This window comes from Dreissena polymorpha, chromosome 5 (assembly GCF_020536995.1).
Source record: "Dreissena polymorpha isolate Duluth1 chromosome 5, UMN_Dpol_1.0, whole genome shotgun sequence".
Taxonomy (NCBI): Eukaryota; Metazoa; Mollusca; class Bivalvia; order Myida; family Dreissenidae; genus Dreissena; species Dreissena polymorpha.
Window position 1 is genome coordinate 34012607 of NC_068359.1, and position 26805 is coordinate 34039411.

The 26805-nt window shown below is 36.2% G+C and overlaps 2 protein-coding genes across 2 annotated transcripts in view; one reads left to right on the forward strand and one right to left on the reverse strand.

Moving 5' to 3' along the window:
• The first annotated feature begins 233 nt into the window (after positions 1-233).
• Positions 234-7424, forward strand: LOC127881285 (uncharacterized). The gene is made up of 8 exons (XM_052429034.1): positions 234-996; positions 2066-2207; positions 2925-3101; positions 3351-3614; positions 4906-5048; positions 5281-5391; positions 6441-6518; positions 6785-7424. The coding sequence occupies exons 1-8, from the start codon at positions 834-836 to the stop codon at positions 7354-7356; spliced, it is 1650 nt and encodes a 549-aa protein (XP_052284994.1). The 5' UTR covers positions 234-833; the 3' UTR covers positions 7357-7424.
• A 2062-nt stretch (positions 7425-9486) lies between these two features.
• Positions 9487-26805, reverse strand: part of LOC127832450 (SRSF protein kinase 3-like) — a 51114-nt gene continuing 33795 nt past the window's right edge. Inside the window, exons 10-16 of the mRNA XM_052357921.1 lie at positions 24272-24316; positions 23034-23322; positions 22013-22450; positions 20503-20579; positions 14309-14416; positions 13498-13663; positions 9487-12821 (exon numbers count right to left, since the gene is read on the reverse strand). Coding sequence (XP_052213881.1) covers positions 12637-12821; positions 13498-13663; positions 14309-14416; positions 20503-20579; positions 22013-22450; positions 23034-23322; positions 24272-24316 — 1308 coding nt within the window. The 3' untranslated portion in view covers positions 9487-12636. The remainder of the gene's footprint in view (positions 12822-13497; positions 13664-14308; positions 14417-20502; positions 20580-22012; positions 22451-23033; positions 23323-24271; positions 24317-26805) is intronic.

A 26805-nucleotide genomic window follows, 5' to 3' on the forward strand; every position in this document is an offset into this window, starting at 1 on the left:
TAACGTGTTGTCACTGAATATTGTCGCAGAGACGCACATGTTATAAATCTATGGTGTATTATTTTAAGTTAATTTTTTTTGACGATGTAAAATATAATTAATTCACGTTTCCAATCTTTGTTTATTGATAGATCTTTAAACGCTGTAGTCTACCAAATTATTCTGTACCGCAATTGTAGCGGGTCACGTGATGGCGGCGGTCAATTCATCGATTCTGGGATCGACAACACAATTTCGTCGCTTAAGTTGTAATTTAGGTGCATGTTGTTAGTTCTACTACTTTCGTGGATTCATGCCATCGATTAAGAACTCTAAATTTGATAATTGCAAAAAATTAAATGTTCCCAATGTAAACATTGTATCTTGAAACTGACTGTTCTTAGCTAAATGGCACTGCGTTGGACTCGCACATGAGGTGATTATCAGCAACATTTCTGGCGTATACTGCCTTATTTATAAACCATTTGTAATATCCGGTGTATAATTTCTAATGCTGATTAACCATTCAATAGTCCTGAGTACTTTTCCTTTTTTTGCGTGCAAAATCGTATACTAGTATGCCACTCCGTGCAAACCTGTCATTTTACACTGAAAGTTCACTAGGTTTGTACATTTTGTGTCCTGAAAGTGTGCCAGGATTTTAGTCCACATACCAATGTACTGGTTTAGAACCTCATTCCAACATGCCAAAGCTCCGTTCTATATTACGTTTAATTTCACGTGACATTTAGCCACATCTTATCAGAGTATGCGTCACCGTGAACGCAGAATGAGCGTATAAATTGTCACCAAAGGAATCTTCTATTCACACGCGTTTTGAATCGGATAGGGCGATGGGAGCATATAAACAGTGCACCTTTATACTCACATTGTCACTATCGGTGGCAGTGTCTGGGTCTGTTTTCGACGTGGCCACAATAACCGAGATTGAACAGCTCGTCACGAAGGCGCTCGAATGCCGTCACGTGGCCGGAATGACGTTGAGCGTTTTCAAAGGTAAGTTTGTAACGAACCAACACCCGTACCCGTATATTTTTGTTTTATTCCGTTTGCATTTTCCATAAATGTCGATGGCTTTTAAAATGTAAAGCGACTGTGTAATCGAGTATTTTATAGATTTGATAAAACATTTATATTTGGTTAAATGAAAAACTATATGATTTTGCCTCATCCGATATTCAAATTGATGGAGCAAACCGTAGTACTTACTGAGTATTTGCTAAATATGACACAGAGTTTAAACGAAAAAAAAGTCATAAACCCGCAAGTAATAAATCTTAGTATATATTATTGTTAGCTCGGCTGTTTTCGGAGAAAACCCGAGGTATTGTGATAGCCAGCTCGTCGTCCGCCGTCCGCCGTCCGCGTCGTGCTAAAACCTTTACATTTTGTTAAGGTTTTGAACATTGGCTCTTAAATCAAAGTGCTTCAACCTATAACTTTGAAATTTCTCATGTAGCTGCTGCACCTTGATGAGTTCTACATGCCACACCCAATTTTGGGTCACTAGGTCAAAGGTCAAGGTCACTGTGATCTCTAAAAAAAAAAATCTGACAAGCTTTCATTTATTAAAAACTGCACCCGCAGCCGAGCGTGACACCCGTTATGCGGTGCTCTTGTATTATTTTTATGTCCCCCACCACTATAGTGGGGGACAAATTGTTTTTGTCCTGTCTGTTGGTTAGTTAGTGTGTTTGTTTGTGTGTTTGCGTCAAACTTTACAATTTGCCATAACTTATGCAATATTGAAGATAGCAACTTCATATTTGGCATGCATGTGTATCTCATGGAGCTGCACATTTTGAGTGGTGAAAAGTCAAGGTCAATGTCATCCTCCAAGGTCAAAGGTCAAATATATGGGTAAAAATCTCTTATTTAATGTACACTTTTGCAACATTGAAGATAGCAACTTGATATTTAGCATGCATGTGTATCTTATGGAGCTGCACAGTTTGAGTGGTGAAAGGTGAAGGTAAAGGTCATCCTTCAATGTCAAATGTCAAATATATGGGAACATAGGGTTTCACAAACACATCGCTTGTTTTTTTATTTGTGTCAATTACAGGAGGCGATGTGTGGTCTCGCGGTTTCGGCAGCGCGGATATCTCGGCTGGTACTCCGGTGGACAACTCCACTCTGTTCAACATTGGCTCCGTAACCAAGTCCTTCACCATGGTGCTGCTCGGTATTCTACTCACCGAGAAAAAGTAAGTCTCACTAAAGATTGAGAAAATTGTAAAAATAATAGCATTGTTCAAGCGTGAGCAACACATTTTGCCAAATACGACCAAACAAACACATATTTCATGACTAAAGACTGTATAAAAACTAATTTTAAATAGTAAATATGGTCCTAAATAAAACTCTAGACTTAAAATAGCCCTTGCAATTTAAACTTTTTATGTTTGGACAATTTATCAGTAGTTTTGTTTTAGTACATTGCCACAATTCGAGTATTTAAATATTGTTACTTATTTACACATTGACCCAGTCCTTAAATATTTATATTTCAGCTTCGAGACTTTACGATCGATTGTCCTCACATGCTCCTCGGAATCATTTAACATAGCCCGTTAACTATCACAAGTTCTACTGAATATGCTTTGAATTTAGTTCATTAAATTTTATATCATAAATACAATACAACAAATAATAATTTGCATTCAACGTAATAAACGCGCTCTTTTCTGTATATTTTAAGTACATGACGGTATAACATTTTTATTATATACTGTGGGTAATGCCGTATTGGTAATAAAGGTAGGTAAAGAGAGGTCACCTAGCCTCTGGAATGTTGACATTACTTTCATTAATGTATATGCAGGCTAGCTAGCATAAGAAGAATAACAGTCGTGAAATTAATGCAGTCATTATTAATTTTAATTGCATTTAAATGACTGACCATCCATCTTCTTTAACTCTAGACTGGACTGGACGGCCAAGGTGATGGACATTCTGGGTCCCGAGTACGGTTTCGTGGACGAGTATCGAACACGGGAGAGCACACTGAAGGACCTTCTCTCGCACCGCACTGGATTAGATAGCCTTGGTCTGGGCTTTTTGGCGGGCTTTTCGAATGTTACCAGAGAGCAATTATGCAAGTTCGTAAATGCTTAATATCACATAAAAAAACAAATAAGAAGGGTAAGAGTAATATATTGAACCTCCTACATAGGCAATAAGCGTATTTATAAGCAGTTGCAATTAGTATTGTACAAGCACTTTCACGCCGAAAAGTTTAATGAACTTACACCTTACAACTTTCGACTAGGAAAACATTATTTAACCAAGTCATGAATGGCACGTTTATACATTATATTACATTTCTTATGATTTAACTTTTTTACTAGAAATATGAAGTTTGTGCCAGAACGCATGCCGTTTAGAGATACCTTCATCTACAGCAACTTTATGTATATGTTGCTCGGTCACGTGGCAGAGAAACTAGGCGGAGACACGTGGGAAAATCTCGTGACGTCACGAGTCCTTCAACCAATTGGAATGACGTCATCAAAACTGATGTTGAAGCCTGCGGATGCTTACCAGATGAAGACTGCAAGGCCATATATTTATAAAGACGGGATGTTTCAAAACGGGACTAAGGAAATTTACGAGTAGGTTAAGTAAACATAGTATGGATTTTTTGACTGAATTATAAGCAATTTAGCTTACATTGTTTTCCCGTTGATGTTGAACTTTCCCTTCTGTGAAAGATCGAAAAAAAGAGTGACAACCTTTACAATGTCCAATTTGTTTTCACCAATTCAAGGAATTTATTATCCTATTATAAGATTGGTATTTACGTTATTGAAAGAAGCTGTGAATGTTATCAACAAAGGTAGCTTGTTAATACCATATTTATTTTTTTAAATATAGAAATCTATTCATTCGTTTGCATATGATCAGACAAGAAAATGAATTATTACGTGTTTATACGTGACATCTCACCAACACGTTTATAATAAATTAAATTAACATGTGAGTAAAAATAATGTGAATATTAATTTGCGGGAGCTATTTTCTTCATGTTTAGTTGTGAGCGTTCGCTCACAACTAATTTAGAGAAGCAGTTTTTTTTAATTCAGTTTGCTTTAGCTACGATAGGAACGATAATTACAAGTCAATCTGCTGTTCACTACGCTAGGAACGATAACCACTGCCTCTTTATACTTCATTGGTACATTGCAGCAGACAGCCTCTACTTTAACAATAGGTTTAAGAGCTTGTGCGATGATATTGGCCAGTATAGTGTTTATAACAGCTGGTGCGACGACATTTGCCAGTCTATCATTGAAATATGTACATGTTTGCTGCTTTCAGGGAAAATGGGGCTTAATGCTGCATTAAAAGTCTGTCACGTGGGCAAAATTGTTTCTCAATAATTTAAAGAAAATAGATTAAGTATTGGATACACATAAAAAACATTTACATGATTATAGGCTTGTTATTCTTTAGCAAGGCAACCACAATTTTAAAGATGGTTGCCAGTGCAGAAACCAATTGTGAAAAAAAGAAACATAATTATTGTTGTTATTTTGTCTAAGTTATCTCTATAACATAAATATGAGGATAAACAGTGCACACACATCTCGACCTGTGCTTTAAGACACACTCTTTATAAATTTGAATGGGATGTGTTCATTTCAAACTTGCGATATAAATAGCAATAACATAGTTTTGAAAACTGAGTTGCGTCTAAGATTATGCAATAGCGAACAATTTCAGTGCCTTCAGCGCTTTGATATTTTATTTAGACGTAAGACTTAAGCAGATGAAAACAACATCCGCGACAAAAGTCGTCACAATTTTCTTTAGTTTCATTTATTTCACTGAAGATCTTCTTTCACAATATACAGACATAAACACAGTTTATCTTTCGAAAGACATTTCTCGTTACTATTTAAGCTTTCACCCTATGGAGCCAGCAGGCGCCATTTTGTCAAACGGTGTCGATATGGCCAAGTACATCCGGTTCATCATTAACATGGGAAAGACTGACAAAGGAGAACAACTACTGGACCCGGAGCTTTTAAAACGATCTTTATTTGGTTAACCATATGTTGCCGAATGCTCGTATTTCAACAAATAAACTATGATATTATTTCCGGATAAAATACAAAATATATACAAAATATATACAATAAAATAAATAGTAAATGATAGAAAATGTCTGATAGATGACTGATTAACTAAAATAGTAGGCCCTTATACGGATTGTATGTGTAAAATGTATTGGAATGTATTTGTGGAGTCATCTTAAATTCTGTAATATTACTTTAGCTGTGATCCCTGTCGACGGAGAAGTCAATCAGAATCTCAAGCGCCCAGAATTCCCCGTGAGTGACATTGATCTGGGTTACGGTCAAGGCTGGATCGAGTCTGTCTACAGGGGTAGGGTGGCATTGTTTTCCAGATAGATACGACACAAATAACGAATACCAAATAGATATTACACATCAATTAACCCCATCCCCATATACCTAACCCTAACCCTTCGTGGGCGGAGTAAACACCGCACTTTCAATAGTGCAATTTCTCTTTGGATGTGAATCTATTTAGAATACAATGTTATCGACAGAAGTTGTTCAAACAAAACAGTGAATTTGTTTAATGTACTCTTAGTTTGATTTGTACGGTTGCATATATGAGCTCTTCCATTATAACAACTTATTTGGATGTCCAAACATCATGTAATATATTGTACTATATAGTATTTTTCATTGAATACATGTATTATGGATATGAAGTACGCGCTCCAACCTCAAAGATGATATTCAAAATGTAATTGTTTAACATAATCAGTTATTTTTAACGCTCGTTTGGTTATTGTCGGCTCAGGTACTAATTACACTTCCCCGGGTACTCTTTAAGTATACTTAAATGTACCCCGGGTACGAAAAATATACTAACACCAAGGCTGAACCACAGTTTTCTTCGCGCCTAGAATCCGATGTCGAAAAACGCGCTACGAAACAAAATCCTCTCGAAAAAAGTTCCTCAAATGCTTTTTTGAACAGGAGTTTCGATAATATAGGGGCCATTTTACAGAATATTGACATAAATATGAGCATGGTTAATTTGAAAAAAGCCGAAAACGACCAATATAGTGTAAGAATTCCCGGGTACATTTGAGTATACTTAAGAGTACCCGGGGTACATTTAAGTAGTTCCAGAGCCGACAATAACCAATCGAGCGTTATTAACACCGGTTTTGTATTGGGTTGTCTCATATACCTTTTCAAGGATTTGTTTCACGGATTTGTAGTGTAAATAAACGTCAAGTTTTTTAACTGCATATTTAAGTTACAATTAATGTTTTTCTTTTCTACGTCCTAGAGTCACTATTAAATACATCCACGATACTGGTGTTAAAACACGTTTTTTATATAACATGTTTTATTGATAAACATGCATGTACATACACATTTAACTGTTGCTAGGTTATCACCTAATACGGCATAGCGGGGGAGTGTTTTCCTACATCACTGATTTGTGGATTTTCCCCGAACACAATTTTGGTGGGTAGTGCAAATGGGTATGAATTCAACACGAAACTATCAATCACATTTTGTTGCAAATATTACATGGTAAATATAACCGAAACACTTATTTCTAAATGCATCAAGCATTACTAGAACAAAACTCTAGTCTATAGACCTTGTGTAGTAAAATACATTTATAATCGTTATGATCGAATCGAACACTACTGGCATTGAAACACATTTATTTCAAGCGATGATCGATATAGCAATTATTATAATGGTCAGTAACAATTTTGCAACAGGACTCTTCGCCAGCACGAACGGTCCAGCGCTCGATTCACAATTTCTGGCCATTAGCGCAACGTTTGACCACGTGACCGATCGTTTGCTGGGACTGGAGCCGTGGATAAACACCACTACGGCGTGTACATTTCCCGAACCATGGCGTACCGCTAACGATTCGGCTATTCCTCCAGTTGAGAACGCGGCGGTGTTAACGAATGCCAAGAAATACGAAGGGTTTTACAGCAGTCTGATTTTGTCTGGTATTCGTATTGAATTAGACGGCACCAGTAACACGAGTTTGCGGTTCAAGATGGGAAAACTCGGAGGAATTCTGTACTCAACTCTTGACAAGGACCGATTTCTGATGGAGATCAGGACACCATGGGAATTCTACGTATCTTCAATGGATAAAAACAACGTCACGGCGAAGACAAACGTTACATTCATATGGGATGGGGACCACGTTAACACGTTACAAACGCACTCTCCAGTTCCGCTTAATTTTACAAGGCGAACACATGCTGGTGGGGAAGCTGCCAATGCATGTGACCCGCGTTCGCATCCAGGTTGCATTTCCATTGTCGGATAATCCTTGCAACGCCACAAGATTTATTGTTCAAGTGATGATATGTCTTTTTAATAAAGAGCTTTAGTGCATCGTGGTTTTGATAAAGCCTTTTCCACATGTATTTTAACATGTAACATTTGATTTCAGTTTTTCCCCGTTTGAAAATGTTCATCGCTAAGTAGAAATGATTAGTTATTATTACCCCCACACGTGAAAGAAATATATTTATCTTTATGATTGTGATCATTGAAAGGAAATATTGCTTTTAAGTAAAAAAAGCACAACTTTAATGAGTCTAGTTAAGTTGTTAAAGGTCAAATGCCAATTTTATTACGCAAAATGCTATTTTATAAATATGTATATTCTAAAACGATTGGAATCATCAAAAACAATGCCAACAAATATTGTGATACTAAAATAAGGTGATGTTGTTTTCCGTAAACCGCTCGGGAATTTCCTCCACCTATGTTGATGGTGACGTCATTTTTACACAAGGCGCATGACACGGAAACTCGTCCATTGTTATTACGGATTGGAAATTGAACACTTCATACTTCAAGTCAAATTTAACATTCAATATTGTGTCATTGTGTTAATGTTTCGTTAAGTAATAAATGTGCTTTCTAGGGTTTTAACAAGGTTTTATTAGAGCCATATAAGGTAAAAATGCACCACCCTCTGGCGGAAATGTTTTTCAACCCACCGGAACCATTTTATAACTCCTACAGATATCATTGAGACAATTATTCTTACCAAGTCAGATGAAGATCCGACACAAATGATGCCTATAGTGTTTAAACAAGGTTTTACTGCAGCCATATAAGGAAAAATGCTCCGCCCCCTGGTGGCCATGTTTTTCAACCAACCGGAACCATTTTCGAACTCATCCTATATATCATAAGGACAAATATTTTAACCAAGTTGCATAAAGATCGGACAATAAATGTGGCTCTCGAGTGTTAACAAGCTTTTACTATAGCCATATAAAGAAAAATGCTCCTCCCTCGGCAGCCATGTTTTTCAACCAACAGGAACCATTTACCAAGTCGTGCAAGATATCATTGGGACGTATCTTCTGACAATGTTTCATGAAGATCGAAAAAGAAATGTGGCCTTTAGTGTATTAAGACAAATGATGACGCTGCAAAACGCACAACGGACAAAAGCTCACCATGAGCACATTGTGCTCAGGTGAGCTAAAATGGCCTTGTTATCGTCAAGATAACTATTCTGACCAAAGCTTCGTCAAGATTGAGCCATAAATGAAGATAGTTTCATACATGTGGTTCCTGGAGTATATAATAAGATTTGACCATGTAATCTAGATTTCTAAAAGCACAGGAGCCCGATTTGAACGTTGCTAATAAGGTCAATATTGGACGCACACTAGTCAGATTCTAAAAGTAAATTTTTGGCTCATGCTTGTCCAGGTCATATTAGAAATACATAAAGATTCTGACTGAGTTTGATCTAGATTTTGTCAAAACTGTGGCGCCCAGAGTTGTTAACGAGATTTTTGAAAAAATTGACCCGACAATCTATTTTAAGGATGTGGGATAAAGAGTCAAACTTGGCCTAGGTAAACAAAGTTTCGTCGAGATTGCGCCATAAACGTGGCTTCTAGAGTGGCCACAAGGTTTAATAAGATATTATCTGGTGACCTAGTTTTGGTATGCACGTGACCCAGCTCAATCAAGATAAACATTCTGACCAAGTTTCATGAAGATTGAGTCAGTAATGTGGCCTCTAGAAGGATAAAAAGGTTTTTCTAAAATTTGATATGGTGAGAATGTTTAACGTGACAAGATTGGATCTTAGCCTAGAAATTGTCACAATAAACTTTAATAGTTTCATCGAAATTGAGTTATAAATGTTGGATCGTAAGTGGTAACCAGGTTTATCTCAGATTCAACCTAGATATTTAAAGATTTATCTAAGATATTGTCAGATAAACATTCTGACAAGGTTACATCAATATAGTCATGTATGTGTCCACTAGAGTGTTTATGAGCTTAAAGTTAATGTGTCCATTAGAGTGTTTAAGAGCTTGACATACGCTACATATACAGTGAGCTAAAACACGGACTCTAGATGAGACAATAATCTACGCTCCGTGGCTAAAAATAAACTGACAAAAAAACAAAACACTAAAACGTTTGCATAAACTTTAATCGCATTCAACTTAAATCACATGTATATTAAAATGCATGTCACAATATACATATCTGAAGGTATAATTTATATGCGATGAATGATAACATCTGAAAAGCTGGTTTTGCATGTAGCAAACATTTGTTAATAAAGTATATACAGGCATCTTCAAAGATGAAAGTGATCTTTAATAATTAAGCTAGGAAAAGGTTATATGAAAACTTACAATATCAACAGGATAGTAACTGCTGAATTTGATCATTCAATTTAAGTTGATTCAAAGTTTAACTCCACTGTTTCATGTGCGATTTTGGTTATCCAGTATTTCGTGAAGATAAATCTATTGGGCTTCCACACAGTGGTTACAGCTAAAAAGTTCCAACATCTTGAGGATAACCACTAGGGTGACTCCATATAAAACTTACAAATCGTCGCTTGATTTCTTTTGTGCTCTAACAACCATTTTCATTTTTTGGAGAAAAACGCATGTACAGCATTCACCTGTTTGTAAAAATGTGGGAGATAGAGCAAAATGGAATCGAAAAACTTCTTCTGTGACGACTAATCTTGAATCCAATTACGTCATATTAAAGATCTCGTTTTCACAAACACAGTGATATAAAAAACTCAATTTTGAAAAAAAATGGAAATAGAGCACTATAGCAATGAAGCGACTTAATCTAGATCTAGTTTGATGCTGATCGAATGCAAACTATTTGACTTGTATGAAGAACAATGTTTAATCACCTTCAAAACAAAGTTTGCAAACCAATATAGCCCGTTATCTTGGATGAGAAGTGGACATAATTTCATTGAACGCATTGTGATCAGTATCTTTAAAAATTTGCATAAATAAACGGACTCAACTGTTGCTAAACATTGGTTAATGAAGAACACCATGAAGAATTTCTAAGTTGAAAATAATACAAAAGCCATTAACACAATGCAAAAACGGCAACACTTGCCGCCTATACGTCTAGATCTACTATTTACATAAAACAAAATATACAAAGTGTTATTTCTGTTATAAATGCATGTTTAAGCTACTTCATGTGCATGAGCCATTGCTTAAAATATCATAACCAATAAGTAGCCTAAAAGATTGAAACGTCACCTACTAGTTACATGTACCATTCCCTTTGAAAAATAAAATAAAATAATTTGATAAATCCATCTTGCAAGCTTTTTATACATAATGTTTATCAATAGATATCTAGGCTGTAAAAGCTGCATTAAGTTGTTTAAACTTACTGGTGATATTAATAATATACCATATTAATGGAAACTAAGCAAAAACAAGCGATGTGTTTGTGAAACACTATGTCCCCATATATATGACCTTTGACCTTGAAGGATGACCTTGACCTTTCACCACTCAAAATGTGCAGCTCCATGAGACACACATGCATGCCAAATATCAAGTTGCTATCTTCAATATTGCAAAAGTTATGGCAAATGTTAAAGTTGGGGCAAACAAACAAACAAAGCAACGGACAGGACAAAAACAATGTGTCCCCCACTATAATTGGGGGACATAAAAAAGTAAAATGCCACTTTTGTTTATTTTTATCAGATCCACGGCGAACAAGGTTAAACTCCTTGGGTAATTTCAATGCAGTTATAAAACCAAATGTGAAACATTGTTACATTTACAATAAATATTTTTACACAAACAAATGTAGGCAATACGATTCTGCAAACTGGAAAGGAAACAATCCATCTATCATCCAGGGGTTACAATACATTTTTCTCATGAAATTATTGTTTTGTATGTATCCGACTTTGCACATTTACAAACAGAACAGTGGTTACTGAAGTGGCTTTCAAGTTAACAGGTCATGGCAAGCATCATACAATTTAAGGTTTTTCATTACCTGTCTCTGGTAAACCTTTCCCCCAATTTAAGTTTTATATCTCAAATGCAAAAGAAAAACTGAACGAACATAATTTTGCATTTTAACTGTTAAAGGACACATCAATAAACATACATATCTACTTATCTACATTATACAACAAACTACTGTTGGATTTCAACTTCTAATAAGCTGTTGACAAAAAAATTGTTCTGTCCCATTGTTCATAAACAAGCACATGCTGTAAGTTTCACAGTCCCAAAATATCCATTTTTTAATAGAACCGGTATGAACATTCCACATATTTGCACTGTGACTTAGTTTTTAAATAGTATCTTCTAAAGCCAGTTGTGAAACGGTAACTTTGAGGCAGACAACAATGTTGCTTTTAAAAGACTTATCTCTTTGCACTAACTGGTCTGGATCAATGCTTCATTCTTATGAAACCGCATAATCTGGCATGACTTTATAGCGGACAACGCAGCACATAAAGGCTGTGCAATAGCGCAGACTGGTCTTTAACTGGCTTAATAATGCCTCGCATGATGTAAGACACATTTTGGCTTGATGTGGATCATATAAACATTACCAAATGACTTCAAAGAAACATTCCTGCTATTACTACTGACAAGAACAAATACCGTTTTAGGCAGCAAAAAAGGGAAGCCAGTTGCACTACTTGGTATTAATATATTTGAAGATAAGTAAAGCACTAAATTGTATGGAATTAATATTGTAGCACAAACAAGTAAAACAGAAACAGATTAACAGTAAATAACAACAGTAATTCATGTATATCTCCGAAATATATAGAAAGTTTCACAACACATGGCTATTATCAAAACAGTAACAATCTTGGTTTTAATACTCTTTGTGCATGAAGATATCCTGGAATAATGCACACAAGAAAAACTAACAATTAATACATGTGCAAAACAAGATCTAAACATAAATGAGATTATGAAGCTGTTTAAAACATTCATAACAATAGTAAACACAAGTGTGCAATACAAGAAATTATTAATTTCATTTGTTTTAACAGAATTTGTCCAGTAAAATGGTTATTGGGTGGGTTATCAGAAATGGCAGGCAATATAAATATCATTACGACTGTATTAACATCCATCCCATAAAATTGGGACAACCAAAAGATATGCCGAATGACTAATATCTATATTACATACATCAATATTTTTTGTATACACCAACGTTTAGCAGATTGACAACAGGTCGAGCATAAGATGGTGAGAGGGATAACATCAAACCTTTCTTGATACAATGCCAATATGAATTTTGACTATGAATTAAGCCATGGATGTTGTAAACAGTCCCAAGCAGTGGCACGTTTTTCGGGCTCGAATTCCAGCATGGGAACCAGGAAGTCTGAAAATGCAGTGGCTTCGTCCGGATCCCACTCGTACTTCTCCATCAACACTTCGTACAGGGCCCACGGCTTCAACTTTGTGATGTTTCTCAGCTCCCCTGAAATGATGTGGACAAAAGATGACATTTAATGAAGCATTTAATGAGAAAATGGTGCTTCATGCATCTGGCTAAAGTGTCATCCCAGATTAGCCTAAGCGCTGTGCACAGACTAATCAGGGACCACAGTTAATACCGTAACTGAATTTTCGTTACAAAGAGACTACTTTTAAATGATGAATACCATAAAGCGTAAAGTGTCGTCCCTGATAAGCCTGTGCAGACGGCACAGGCTAATATGGGACAAGACTTAAGTCACATACATTAATACCAGTTTTTCCTGAGGGAGCCTAAATTAATAGCAAGTGTAAGGGAAAGAAAAGAAGGCTTGTCACAGGATCCTTTAATTGTGACAAATATTGCCGCCATGGTGAATAATAGTCTTAAGTAGTATTAAAATCCTCAAAGGCATAAAGAAGTTCAAGAGCGGAAACAAAGTCTGGATGGAACCCAACCACCCACTATCCCATTTAAATATGTTCAAATAAAAACACCTTTGAATGTTTCAACAGTGTATGTCCTCAATTTGATCCATATTGCTAAAGAAAATTCTTATCTGACTAAAACTAATTAATTAAAACCTACAAAATAGCCAACCATAGAAACATTTTCCCATAGAAAGGCGAATTTGGCTTAAGACAATTTTTAGCTAGGGGAAGCCCTGTGAAGCCCGTACCTTTTCTATTGAAGAACTCCCTGGAGTATTTTCCAGACAGGGCAATGTGTCTGGGTATGGGTCCCAGCAGCTCTATGATGTGGGCAAGATGGTCCTCGTCTCTGGAGTACTCCTCCCCCCCAGAGTGAGGCTCAAACAGGTAGTCTCCAGTGGCCAACTCAAATGCCTGAAGGGAACAACACCCAAATAGGATTTACACCAATCTAAAACTTCAAAAATGAGCCGCATTTTTGGAAAACGGGGCGTAAAGCATTTTGTTAGTATGTTGCAGCCAATGCAGTCCACAGAGGGGCGATACTTGCAACTTAGATTTTTTTTAAAGAAAGTCTCTACTAAACGAAAATCTTGTCTAGCCAGAAAGTGATGTCCCTCATTAGCCTGTGCTAATAAGCTAGACAGGCTAATCTGGGTCGACACTTTACGCAAGTGCATTCATACCCGTTTCCCAGAGCGAGACTTTAATTTGAGCTCATTAGGAACATCTAAGCAAATAATTATGGTATAAAACTATTTACTTAATCAATAATGCATTCTCTCAAATGCTATACTGCATAGGAAAATTAGAGACTTTCTAGTCACTTGGATGTGACCATCCAGGACTTGTAACCTTCTGAGAGAGCCTTCCAACACCACATCCATAGTGATCAAACTCACTAATATCGAACAGAATGGTAAACACCGTATTCCCATATTCCTGACACCACTGCAACATTTGTAATCCAAGTAATTCACAAATGACAAGATAGAATCTTGTACAAACAAGCATTCAAGCGCCTGCCCTAAACCTGACTTCAGGTGAAAGGTGTGTTACCATGCAAGCTGTGCTCCAGATGTCAGCTGGGGTTCCATAGCCAGCCCCCACTAGCACCTCCAGACATCGGTACTGTCGGGTCTGAATGTCCTCCGTGAAGTGGTGGTACTGTAACATACACCAGTGTTGTTTTTGTTTTTTTTCGTTCAAAATTTGGGTCGGTAGAGGTACTCATTCCCAATGGCAAAAAGTGTACTTAACCTATCCGGATCAATTACCCTCCATACGTATTTAACAAGACCTCTCATAACTGAGTTCTTACCAAAAAATACATAATTCGGAGGTAGAAAGTTTGAATGTACTACAAAAGGCAATATTTTTTTCTTTTCAACATGGCCGTCGGCGGCAATATTGGATTCTGGTATTTTGAGGCTCCTGGCAGTGTGACGGACAAGCACCTCGGTGATTTATCATGTGTAAGGACTAATTAACTCACATCAAGTGAGAAAATCTCCCAACCCTATTTTGCTAACAGGACTTCAGACCTAGTCCTGCACTAGTGAATATATTTTTCCCAAATAGGACCTAAAAATTCCCAATTAAAGGTGTCTTTTTTAGTTTTTTTGTTTTTTTTTATAAATAAATCTTGACATTTAGTTCATTTCCCATCAAGCTCTTAGTAAAACCTTAGTAAATTTGTTCAAATCACTTTTATTCTCAACTTTTAAGTATTTTTTAGCAAAAAAACTAATTCCCAATTTTAGCTAATACGCTGCCATTTTTCCCAATTCAGTGGGACCTGATCCCATTTCCAAACTGGTGAAAAACAAGAGCTGTCTCCATAGGATGACATATGCCCCCAATAAACTCTTTGATAGAAGTAATGAGCATTTTTCAAAACCTAAACGCATTTTTCAAAACCTAAACGCGTACCCTATGGTCAAGGTCAAAGGGGTCAAAATTTGTGTGCGTATGGAAAGACCTTGTCCATATAAACATGCAAACCAAATATGAATGTTACATCTGAAGCGACATAGAAGTTATGAGCATTTTTTGGAAACCTAAACGCAAAGTGTGACGGACAGTGTGATCACAATATGCCCTCCTTCGAAGGCATAAACAAGAGGGCCATGATGGCCCTGTTTCGCTCCACTGTTTTTTATGCGAAAAAAACGTGCAATGCGCATGGGTTGAAATGTACTCAACATGTGACTTTCTCTTTCTATCCCTCGTCCCACTGGGCGCTTAAAGTTGGAAGGGTGAGCATTTTTATATATGGAAAATGTTACTACGGTGTTAACTAAACAGACTAAAAAGCCCGGGCATTGTCGCACAGGTCCTTTGCTAATAACGTAGCTACATTTATCTCTATAAAAGATATTGTCGTTCTTTCTATTTCACATATTTTTAGATGCTGAAGAACATGTCTACGCATTTGATTTGAAACAGATTCACAAGACCCATAGGAATCAAAATGCCTTAACCCTTTACCAAACAACACATTTTGGACTGTCCCAATTTGAAAGAGGTTGCAGACGACAATTAAATTGTAATGGAATATGAAGGAAATGATCAGGTAGGGTAGAAATAATTGTGATAAAAGGAGAAATTGCTCATCTTGAGCAATTTCTCCTTTTATCACAATTATTTATAAAGTCATCAGCTACAAACCCGTAAAATCCTGCTAGTGTTTCATAAAGGGTTAATAATCTCTGATTCCTTCTCAGAGCCTTTCACACATTTATAACAAATACAAAATCTTTCTTTGTAAACAATCATCTCAAAATATGATTAACAACCCACACATCCCTATGACCAACAGGCCTGAGAATATTATGATAATCTAAAGATTATTTCTTTATATTTATAAATGTATTAAATAAATAAATACATTTGACTTTTAAGATCAATTCATAACTTATATTAAGACAAGGGACAAAATTGTCACAAAACCAGGTTTTCAATTTCAAACAGCTTCTCTGCTGACTAATTTTTACGGGTGTTGAAGTGTAGTTTAAATTACTTCATTTAACTATAAAATTATTATGTTTTATGTTATTGAAGAAGTGCAAATGTTTTACTCATCAAGTGTAAATGTTAACATAGCAACAAGTAATGGTTAGGAACCAAGTACAATGTACTGTTGGATGTGTATGTGAAAGTGAACAACAAGTCCAGGTAAAAAATTGCAGAACAGGAATAATGTATTTGCCACAAACACAATCACCAATAGTCATCCAAAAGAGTAAAAGGGTTAACCAATTACCAAACAGTGACCTTGAAGGATGACCTTGACCTTTCACCACTCAAAATGTGCAGCTCCATGAGATGCACATGAATTTATTTTTTTTGACCTTTGACCATGAAGGATGACCTTGACCTGTCACCACTAAAAATGTTCAGCTTCATAAGATACACATGCATGGCAAATATCAAGTTGCTATCTTCAATATTGCAAAAGTTATGAGCAACGTTAAAGTTTTCAGACGGACACACGGACGGACGGACGGACGGACGGTCAAAATTTGTGTGCGTATGGAAAGGCGTTGTCCATATACACATGCATACCAAATATGAAGGTTATATCTCAAGGGACATAGAAGTTATGAGCATTTTTCGAAACCTAAACGCAGATTTTGAAACCTAAACGCAGACCCCTACTTCACGGTCAAGGTCACAGGGGTCAAAATTGTTGTGCGTATGGAAAGGCCTTGTCCATATACACATGCATACCAAATATGAAGGTTATATCTCAAGGGACATTTATGGCCATTTTTGACCTTTGAACTCAAAGTGTGACCTTGACCTTGGAGATATCGACGTAATTTTTTTGCGCGACACACCGTCCAATGATGGTAAACAAATGTGCCAAATGATTTTAAAATCTGACAATGAACGACATAGTTATGGCTCGGACAAGCTCATTTATGGCCATTTTTGACCTTTGAACTCAAAGTGTGACCTTGAACTTGGAGATATCGACGTAATTATTTCGCGCGACACACCGTCCAATGATGGTGAACAAATGTGCCAAATGATTTTAAAATCTGACAATGAACGACATAGTTATGGCCCGGACAAGCTTGTTCCACCAGCCAGCCAGCCCGCATTCGCCAATCTAATAACCAGTTTTTTCCTTCGGAAAATCTGGTTAAAAATTATAAAATGGTCAGAAATATATATGGATCATTGAGCAATTGACAATCATATCCACAATTCATGAGTCACGATTCACAAATAGAACAATGAATCATTAGTAATTTAAAAGCAGCATATACGATAGTTAAGAACATTGCACATCATTAATTCCAACACCTTCTTTTGGATACAAAGTTTGAGTTTACCATGCAGTATCATTTATTGACTTTTCTTGAAATAATTATGTTCATGGAAGTTGTGTTTTTAAATTCAATAAGATATTATTAAACTGGTTAAAACACTACAAAAAAAGACATGAAATTAACATGTCATCCGAAATATTTTTATCCGGATATATGGTCACTTTCGACATATTTAAATAAAACCCGACTTTTTTTCAGTTTATAAGAAAAACATGCATAACACATGTTCTAACTTCAATTCCTTTGTAAGCAGTCACCATCCGATCTAAAATGGCACTAAATGACAGGGTTTTATCTCATGTTTACAAGATGTTGTTGTTGTTGGTCACAGCCACACGGCCGCAGTAATCTCCCCCGGGGCAGGGTCAATAATTTGAACAAATTTGGTAGAGGACTATTAGATGTCACTACATACCAAATTTAGTAGCCCTAGGCTCTATAATTATGAACAAGAAGATTTTTAAAGCTTGCACAAAAATGGCCTTATTTAAGCATATGGTAATTTGTGTGACCTCCGGGGTAGGGTCAAATTTGACCCCAGGGGCATAATTTGAAAAAACTAAGTAGAGAACTATTACATGTCACTACATACCAAATTTGGTAGCCCTATGTCATATGGTTATGGACAATAATTGTTTTAAAGTTTTCACAAAAAAGGCCTTATATAAGCATATGTTCAATTTTGTGACCCTCTGGGCAGGGTCAAACTTGACCCCAGGGGCATAATTTGAACAAACTTGGTAGAGGACTATAAGATGCCACTACATACCAAATTTGGTAGCCCTAGGCCCAATGGTTATGGACGTAAAGATTTGTAAAGTTTTCACAAAATAGACCCTATATAAGCATATGTTCAATTTTGTGACCCCCGGGGCAGGGTCAAATTTGATCCCAGGGGCATAATTTGAACAAATTTGGTTGAGGACTATTAGATGTCTGTACATACCAAATTTGATAGCCCTAGGCCCAATTTTTATGGAGGTGAAGATTTTGAAGGTTTTCACAAAAAAGGCCTAATATAAGCAAATTTTCAATTTTGTGACCGCCAGGGCAAGGTCAAATTTGACGCCAAGGGCATAGTTTGAACAAATTTGAAAGAGGTTCACCCTAGGAACATTCATGAGAAATTTCATCAGAATTGGACCAGTAGTTTAGGAGAAGAAGATGATTAAAGAAAAAGTTAACGCACCTACGACAGACACAGGACCATGGCATAAGCCCTGCTGGCCTCTTGCCAGTGGAGCTAAAAACACTGTACACACAAACTCTACAGTACCAAGTGGTAATGAATTATTGCATTTTTAAATGGTAACATTTTTTTATTATTTTTAAGTGCTAAACTATGAAATCAGGGGGTTTTTTTAGAAAAAGGGGAAGACGCTGAACGCTGGGTAAAAGGGGAAAATCGAGCGCGAAAGAGACATATTTGGGGAAAAAATATAAACTGTTCATTTCAATGTCTATAACTCACCTACAGACTTCTGGTTTTTTTTTTAGAAAAAGAGGCATGTCTCTGACGTTTTTGTTCTTAAACACATGAACAAGTATGATATTAAAGTCAAAGTCCTAAATAAAGTTGCAGGGGTAGATCTAATAATGGGAAATGTTTTCAACTGGGGCCGGGGAACGATGTTAATATTGTGATTTCAATTTCATGATGAATGGGTTGACGATCTAGATCTGCTACAGTATTGGAAGGGAAAGGTGCGGCAGCTGCCGATTGTCTACTTTCACTTTCACAATAATCCGACAGTATTAATCGTTTTGTTTACATGTACCTCCGAATCCTGCTGGGTTTCAACGGATTTTGATGATCATTCTTAAAAAATGCGTCAACGCAATTAATATTTTCCGAGTCCGAACGTTTTATTTTGTTCGTGTATGAACGCCAATTGTGAGACTTTTTTTCTGTTTTAACGTTTATATCTTGGCTTTCACATAACCCGGATGAAAATTCGACTGGTTTCCGGTAATTAATTGACGAAACACCCTTCTCGCGCAAGACCGGAATGCAGTAAAATAGTCACATGATTAATACGATTAGTTGCCCGGTTTCCATGACGTAATTTAATAGCTATATATAGAATCACTGGGATTCCAAGATTTGAGTGTTCTTCGGGAGAGAGAGAGCGCGAGATCGTTGTACATGGTACAAATTGGATAAGTGTCGACTTCCCAAAAGAAAAAAAAAACATTTCTTTGAGGGTAAAATATTATAATTTGGTGAACAATTATTTTTTGGAGGGGAAATGGTATTTTTAGGGGAAAAATTCTGGTAGGGGAAGACGCCGAATATCGGCGTCACTTTCTTAGTAAACAAAACCCCTGGAAATAACATAAGAAAATTTGTAGGGGTATCAACAGATGCCAGATTTTTTATTAAGACATCCTTATGTGATATCTAAATACTATCTAAATAACCACATGGATTTCCAATATCAGCCAAAATGTGCATTCATATTCTTATATTCTTGTAACAAAGTTCATTAATAACTTGATAAATGTAATCACTGTATATGCAATAAGAAGATATTCTTGGATTACTAAAAGATTCTTGTGGTACCAATGGAATAACCATTTGTTAATCCCTTAATTGCTAATCAATCAAGCATGTTTATGACATGCGTGTGTCTAAGTTGATTTTGCCAGCAGGAGCTTATAGCCTGTGCTGATTTAATCAATTAAGGAGAACACTGTGTGATAAAGGAGGAATAGTGTGTATTTTATTATATTTTTTACACAAATATTTCGGGTACTGCAATACTACCCAATTAATTACCCAGTACTCAGATATTCAGATATCCAAAAATACCTAGACATACCTAACGTTAGCACATAAATGTACATTCTACAATGGAAACACCATTAATTTAACAATTTAATTTAATTTAATACAACAGATGTCAAACTCACAGTCCAGCAAGCATTTCCCAAGTCTGCCAATTTACAAGGTATGTCACAGATCTCTCGCACCGGGTCTATGTACCTTGCTGAAGAAAAAAACGACATCAAATAAAAACACATGCAAAACAAGAGGGCCTGAAAGGCCCAAAGGCACTCACCTGAGATAATAAGATACTATTGGGACAAATCTTCTGACCAAGTTTCATGAAGATTGGACAATAAATGTGGCCTCTAGAGTGTTAACAATGTTTTACAATAGCAATATAAGGAAAAATGCCCCGCCCCCCTGGCAGCCATGTTTTTCAACCAACCAGCATCATTTTTTAACTCGTCCAAGATATTTTTGGGATGAATCTTCTGACCAAGTTTCATGAAGATCAGACAGTAAATGTGGCCTCTAGAGTGTCAACAAGATTTTACTAAAGCCATATAAGGAAAAATGTCCCGCCCCTTGGAAGTCATGTTTTTCAAGCAAACATGATTATTTATGAACTCATCCAAAATATCATTTACACTAATCTTCTGACCAAGTTTCATAAAGATTGGACAATAAATGTGGCCTCTAGAGTGTTAACAAGGTTTTACTATAGCCATATATAGAATATAAGGAAAAATGCCCCGCCCCTGGTGGCCATGTTTTTAAAGCATCCAAAACCATTTTCAAACTCATCCAAGATAACATTGGGACAAATCTTCTGACCAAGTTTCATGAAGATCGGAAAATAAATGTGGCCTCTAGAGTGTTAACAAGGTTTTACTACAGCCATATCAGGAAAAATGCCCCGACCCCTGGCGGCCATGTTTTTCAACCAACGGGCATCATTTTCGAACTCGTCCAAGATATTATTGGGATGAATCTTCTGACCAAGTTTCATGAAGATCAGACAATAAATGTGGCCTCTAGAGTGTTAACAAGATTTTACTATGGCCATATAAGGAAAAATTCCCCGCCGCTTGGCAGCCATGTTTTTCAAGCAAACGTAACCATTTTCGAACTCATTCAAGATATCATTGAGACCAATCTTCTGACCAAATTTCATGAAGATTGGACAATAAATGTGGCCTCTAGAAAGTTAACAAGGTAAATGTTAACGCCGCATAATGCACGACGGACAAAAGGCGATCACAAAAGCTCACCATGAGCACGTTGTGCTCAGGTGAGCTAACAAGACATGCTATAGGACTTGAAGCCCACACATTCCACTTTTGTCGCAAAACTCTATTGATTGTGAAAAACATTTTTAAAATATACCCTCTAAAAGAATAGATACATTAAACTTGGGTTTACAGTGAGATGTGCTTTTTTGGTTGAAAGAAATATTGAAACAACTGAACATAAAATATAACATTTGTGAGCATAAAATGACATTGACTTGTATTTGTTTTGGAATTTTCAATTACCTCTAATATAGAAACAGTTTGCACTGAATTCCGGAAAACAACTACTATAAGTCTCTTACTGTGAAATGTCATAAAGATTGAATACTTTAGAACTGTGTTGTTGTTTTTATGACCTTACCAGAATTCAAAGTCAGCCCATCCCCGTCCCCTTTCTCCAGCTGCTCATCGGAATCCATTGATGGAAGGGGGCCTATGTCCCCTTCTGAGACTGCTTTAAATGGATTTCCCTCCCTTTCCTGGTCCACTGAATTTTCATCACAGATAACGCCTCTCTCACTTTTCACTGCTCCCTTGGCCTCCACTGGCTCCACAGGCGAGGTTTCTTCCTTTACAGGAGATTCATGTCCATTACAAGTCTCTGACACTGATACTGATACACTAATGGAATCTCCACTGGTCGATGTAGAAATGCCCTTACTCGTATCTACTGATGGCGATTCCAACTCTGTGATGGTGGGACCGTTGATTTCCACCTTTTTGTCGATCTTGTTGTTCTGTAGAGATTCAGATGAGTTCTTCAAGTTCTGTTCCAGCACAGTTGCTTTATCAAGTGCTTCTGCAAACAAAATCATGATAAGAAATAACAGCCCTTAGTGGAATCGAAGAATTTTAACTTGTTCGGAAATAAACTGACAGGAAGAAACACGAAGGAAATAATCCTACACTCAAACTTCCATCACACTCATAAAAATCTAATTCATCTCCATCCACGACCTGCATGAAGTAAGGAACACAATCTTCCTTCAATGAATCCAATACATCAAACTTGACAAACATGACACAAGTGTTTTTTCCCTTCAAATTTGGGTCTGGTATGTGGACCCATTCCTAATAGAAAAAGTATACTTTTTTTCCCGAAAGGGACCTAAAAATTCCCAATTGAAGGTTTCCAAAAAATAATATTTTTTAATAAGTCTTAACATGTCAATTATCTCCAAATCCAACTCTATAAGTTGAATCTTACAAAATATGATATAAAAATCAATTTTATTATCAATTTTTAAGTATTTGTAAGCCTAAAATCAACAACTTTAATTTCCCATTTTTAGGCAAAAGTAAGCGAGATTTCCTAATCCAAAGGATGCCCCATTCCCAAATGGTGGAAAAAACACACTGCAACAGAGAGCGCATACAAGCACCTTTTTCTGTGGAATCTTTTGGGTTGGCGTTGTTGTTCTTCTGAGCGAGTATGTGGTTCTCATTCTGGTGGTTGATGGCGATATTCACAGTGTTTTCTATGACAGTTATTGTGGTTGTGTCCTTGGCAACTGTGGATGGTTGGTTGCTTGTTTCCTCCTCGTCAACTACCACCACACTGTTGCGGTTGCTGCTACCGTTGCTGTCGAGCACCACCATGCTGTTTCTGGCGCTGCTGTTGTTGCTATCACAGGTTGGTTCATTCTTATCTCCAGTGCCTATAAGCGATTTCTGAAAGAAAAAAAAACACAACACCTTTCAACATATGTTGTCCTCTCATGTATTGATTTGTTCACAACATAATGATTTTAATTGATGTTTTTCTTTGAAATAAGAAAGTATTGTTGCTACATGTATATTAATTCAAGTCCTATACATAACAAAACCAGATAAAGGTACAAGTTTCTTTGCAATCTGGAACAAGGGCTGTTTGTAAAACATGCATGCCCCCCATATGGGCTCTCCGTTGTAGTGACAGCCATTGTGTGAATATGTTTTTTGTCACTGTGACCTTGACCTTTGACCTAGTGACCTGAAAATCAATAGGTGTCATCTGCGAGTCATGATCAATTTACCTATGAAGTTTCATGATCCTATGAAACACTGCTATATGCAAGTTAGAATCCATAACATTCTTGTTGGAAAAAGAGTATAAGGTCTATGAATGTTCAGATATTTTCAAGACTCCTTTCTGCTTCATTAACACCTAATTTGTGAAGAAGGACCCCTCCTTATCTTCAATATCCATGGGATGTATGATTTTTCTGCTATACTTACATGTATGCGGTTACATGTTGCAATGAATTGGTGTACATGTAAAATTTACAATAACATTATTTAACACTTCCTTCATTCTGTCTTATTGATACAAGTGATAAACAATGTTCATATAAATTGAGACTAAACCAATGAATTGGGGCCCTCATGTTTATAGACAGGAGACATAAATATCAATCTCCTCACAAATGTGGACCAGATAAACATGATTTTAAACCCTGAATGTTCACACAATTAAGCTTGTTTATATGAATAAACATACATCAAGAACTTGACGTGGTCAGTAGCAAGTGTTTTAGACCTACTGTCACACAAGCTGTGTGCCAATCATTTCTGATAAAATCAAGCCATGAATAACAAAACGCAACAGAACAGTTTGGGAATTGCTAAGATATGAGTCTACCTTTGATTCTGGAGACCGGTTTGTGTGATCCGGCTCATCATGAAGCTGTGTAATATAAACAACCAGTGTTGGTGGTAGAAAGTAAAGAGTCTAAACAAGATTACGAAGGCATTAGTACTGCCATCCATAGCACAGGTATGAATCCAGTGAATGAGTACAACATTGTTATACAACATTAATGGAACACAATACGAAGCTACACTAGAACTAAAAAAATAAACCTAGATGTAATTTTTTGATAAACTATGTGAAATAATAGTGAGCAAAGAAATCTAAATTAGAACAAGCTTACAATAAATAAAGTACATGGAAAGGTTACAGTATTGCACGATCATCAAAAAATAAAAAATAAATAAATAAATAAAAGAGAACATGTATTTAAATTTAATACATGCATCAAGTAGTGCGCTTCTTTTTGCCAAATACTAATGCATGCTCATTTGAATATTTCCTGGTATTAAAAATAAAACAAGAGGGCCATGGTGGCCCTGTATCGCTCCACTGTTTTTTTATGTGAAAAAAACGTGCAATGCGCATGGGTTGAAATGTACTCAAGCATGTGACTTTCTCTTTCTATCCCTCGTCCCACTGGGCGCTTAAAGCTGGAAGGGTGAGCATTTTTTATATATGGAAAGCGTTACTACGGTGTTAACTAAACAGACTAAAAAGTCCGGGAATTGTCGCACAGGTCCTTTGCTCATAACGTAGGTACATTTATCTCTCCAAAAGATATTGTTGTCTTTCTATTTCACATATTTTTAGATGCTGAAGATCAAATCTACGCATGTTCTACAAGATTAATGAAATTTCTTTCATTCAATCATGAATCTTTTTCCAAAATTCCAAAAAGTGTTTGTAGGTTTCAAAGTTTCTGTTACTTATAGAGTTCATGACATATGCAAAATACCTAATGACGTAGATCACCTGAACTTAACTTCATTCTTGAGGCATTAGTGAGTGTGGCAGGATTGTTAACGTGGTGAAGAAATTGTTTATTGTACAAAGAAGATATTTGCCTGAGGAAACATAAAGTAACGAGTTTTTCAGGTTCATGAGGTGCCGAAAGGCAGTAGGAATGATAACTTTGTAGAGGTTGTTTGTTAAACAAAGTAAATGTTTATGCGACAAGAAATTAAATTAAAATTCATCAAGATGTTGCGATCATGGCAACACTACTTGCATATGGCATGAGGTTTTAAGAGATATCATGACAAACAATTAGCTTGACCTATCTTTCCTTTTCTTTTTCCATCTGACATTGGTTTCCTGTCATGTTTGTTTTTGAAAAATACTAGGATTGCCATATATTGAAATAAGGTATCTGACCTATTCTCTGATATGTTGCTAGTAATAGACTTAGCGGCAGTCATGTTATAAACAAGGGGATTGTTCACGGCATTGGTAGAATATACTTTTAATAGATACATCTTTATTAAGTTGGATTCTCCTTACTTTTTTGCTACTGAATATTAAAATCACTAAATTTCAATGTAACAATTGGTTAAGTTTATCTTGAACAAATATTTTTTGCAATCTGTTTATAAATCATAAAATGATGTCATTCATTTTTTTTTTGATAAATAGGGCCTATAATAAAACAAGAATTTTGAGAATGTTAACATAAAAGAATAATACTAACCATTTGGTGAAAACAAACAAAACAATACATTTTTTTTATAAAATCTTATATACAAACAAGGTTAATGGACTAAATATAAACAAACACACTTGAGTGTTCTTCTTGTGTTAATGATGTATTAAACTGAGTTAAATTAATATATATAATTTGTTTACCTTTCAATATCTTGCATTTCACATCTTTAGTTCAATGCTATTTCAATTAACTGAACAGCGTGACAAACATAATAAAGCAGAATATGCATATGAATCTGATTATACACAGATCCACTATACTATAAATCAAATCATGTTTGTCTATTTCCATGTTCGAAAGATCCTCTTCTAAACTGTTTTACTTCACGAGTAGACTGAACTCCCAATTTGCAAACAGAAACACTGGTTTCCGTGACACAAATTCACTGTGCACATTTCTAAACAAAATATGTTTTTCTTGTATCTAAAACGTAGTCTTTTTCGTTGACAAACACATTTCATTATTCCTACCAAACTATATGATGTCAGTCGTTAATTCTATTGATATTTGTCATTTCAATAATCTTAATTTTCGCTTCACAACGGCGCCATTTGCATACGAAATACCAAACACATTTTATGAAACCGATTTTAATTGGAAGATTGGGAAACGACAGCCAATCATATCGCTCGTTATAAAAATGCTTAGGCAGAATCTACCATTGTAAAATGCGGAGAGATTTCGCGGGCCGCGAATATGTTAAGCATATGTTCATTTTTGTGACCCCCGGGGCAGGGTAAAATTTGACCCCAGTGGCATAATTTGAACAAACTAAGTAGAGCACTATTAGATGTCACTACATACCGAATTTGGTAACCCTAGGCCCTATGGTTATGGACAAGAAGATTTTTAAAGTTTGCACAAAAAAGGCCTTATATAA

Coding starts and splice junctions, on each gene's coding strand:
- LOC127881285 (XM_052429034.1), top strand. CDS start 834: ATGGGAGCATATAAACAGTGCACCTTTATACTCACATTGTCACTATCG. Junction 5,392..6,440: donor GATCGAGTCTGTCTACAGGG/GTAGGGTGGCAT, acceptor AACTGTTGCTAG/GTTATCACCTAATACGGCAT. Junction 6,519..6,784: donor TTTCCCCGAACACAATTTTG/GTGGGTAGTGCA, acceptor ATTTTGCAACAG/GACTCTTCGCCAGCACGAAC.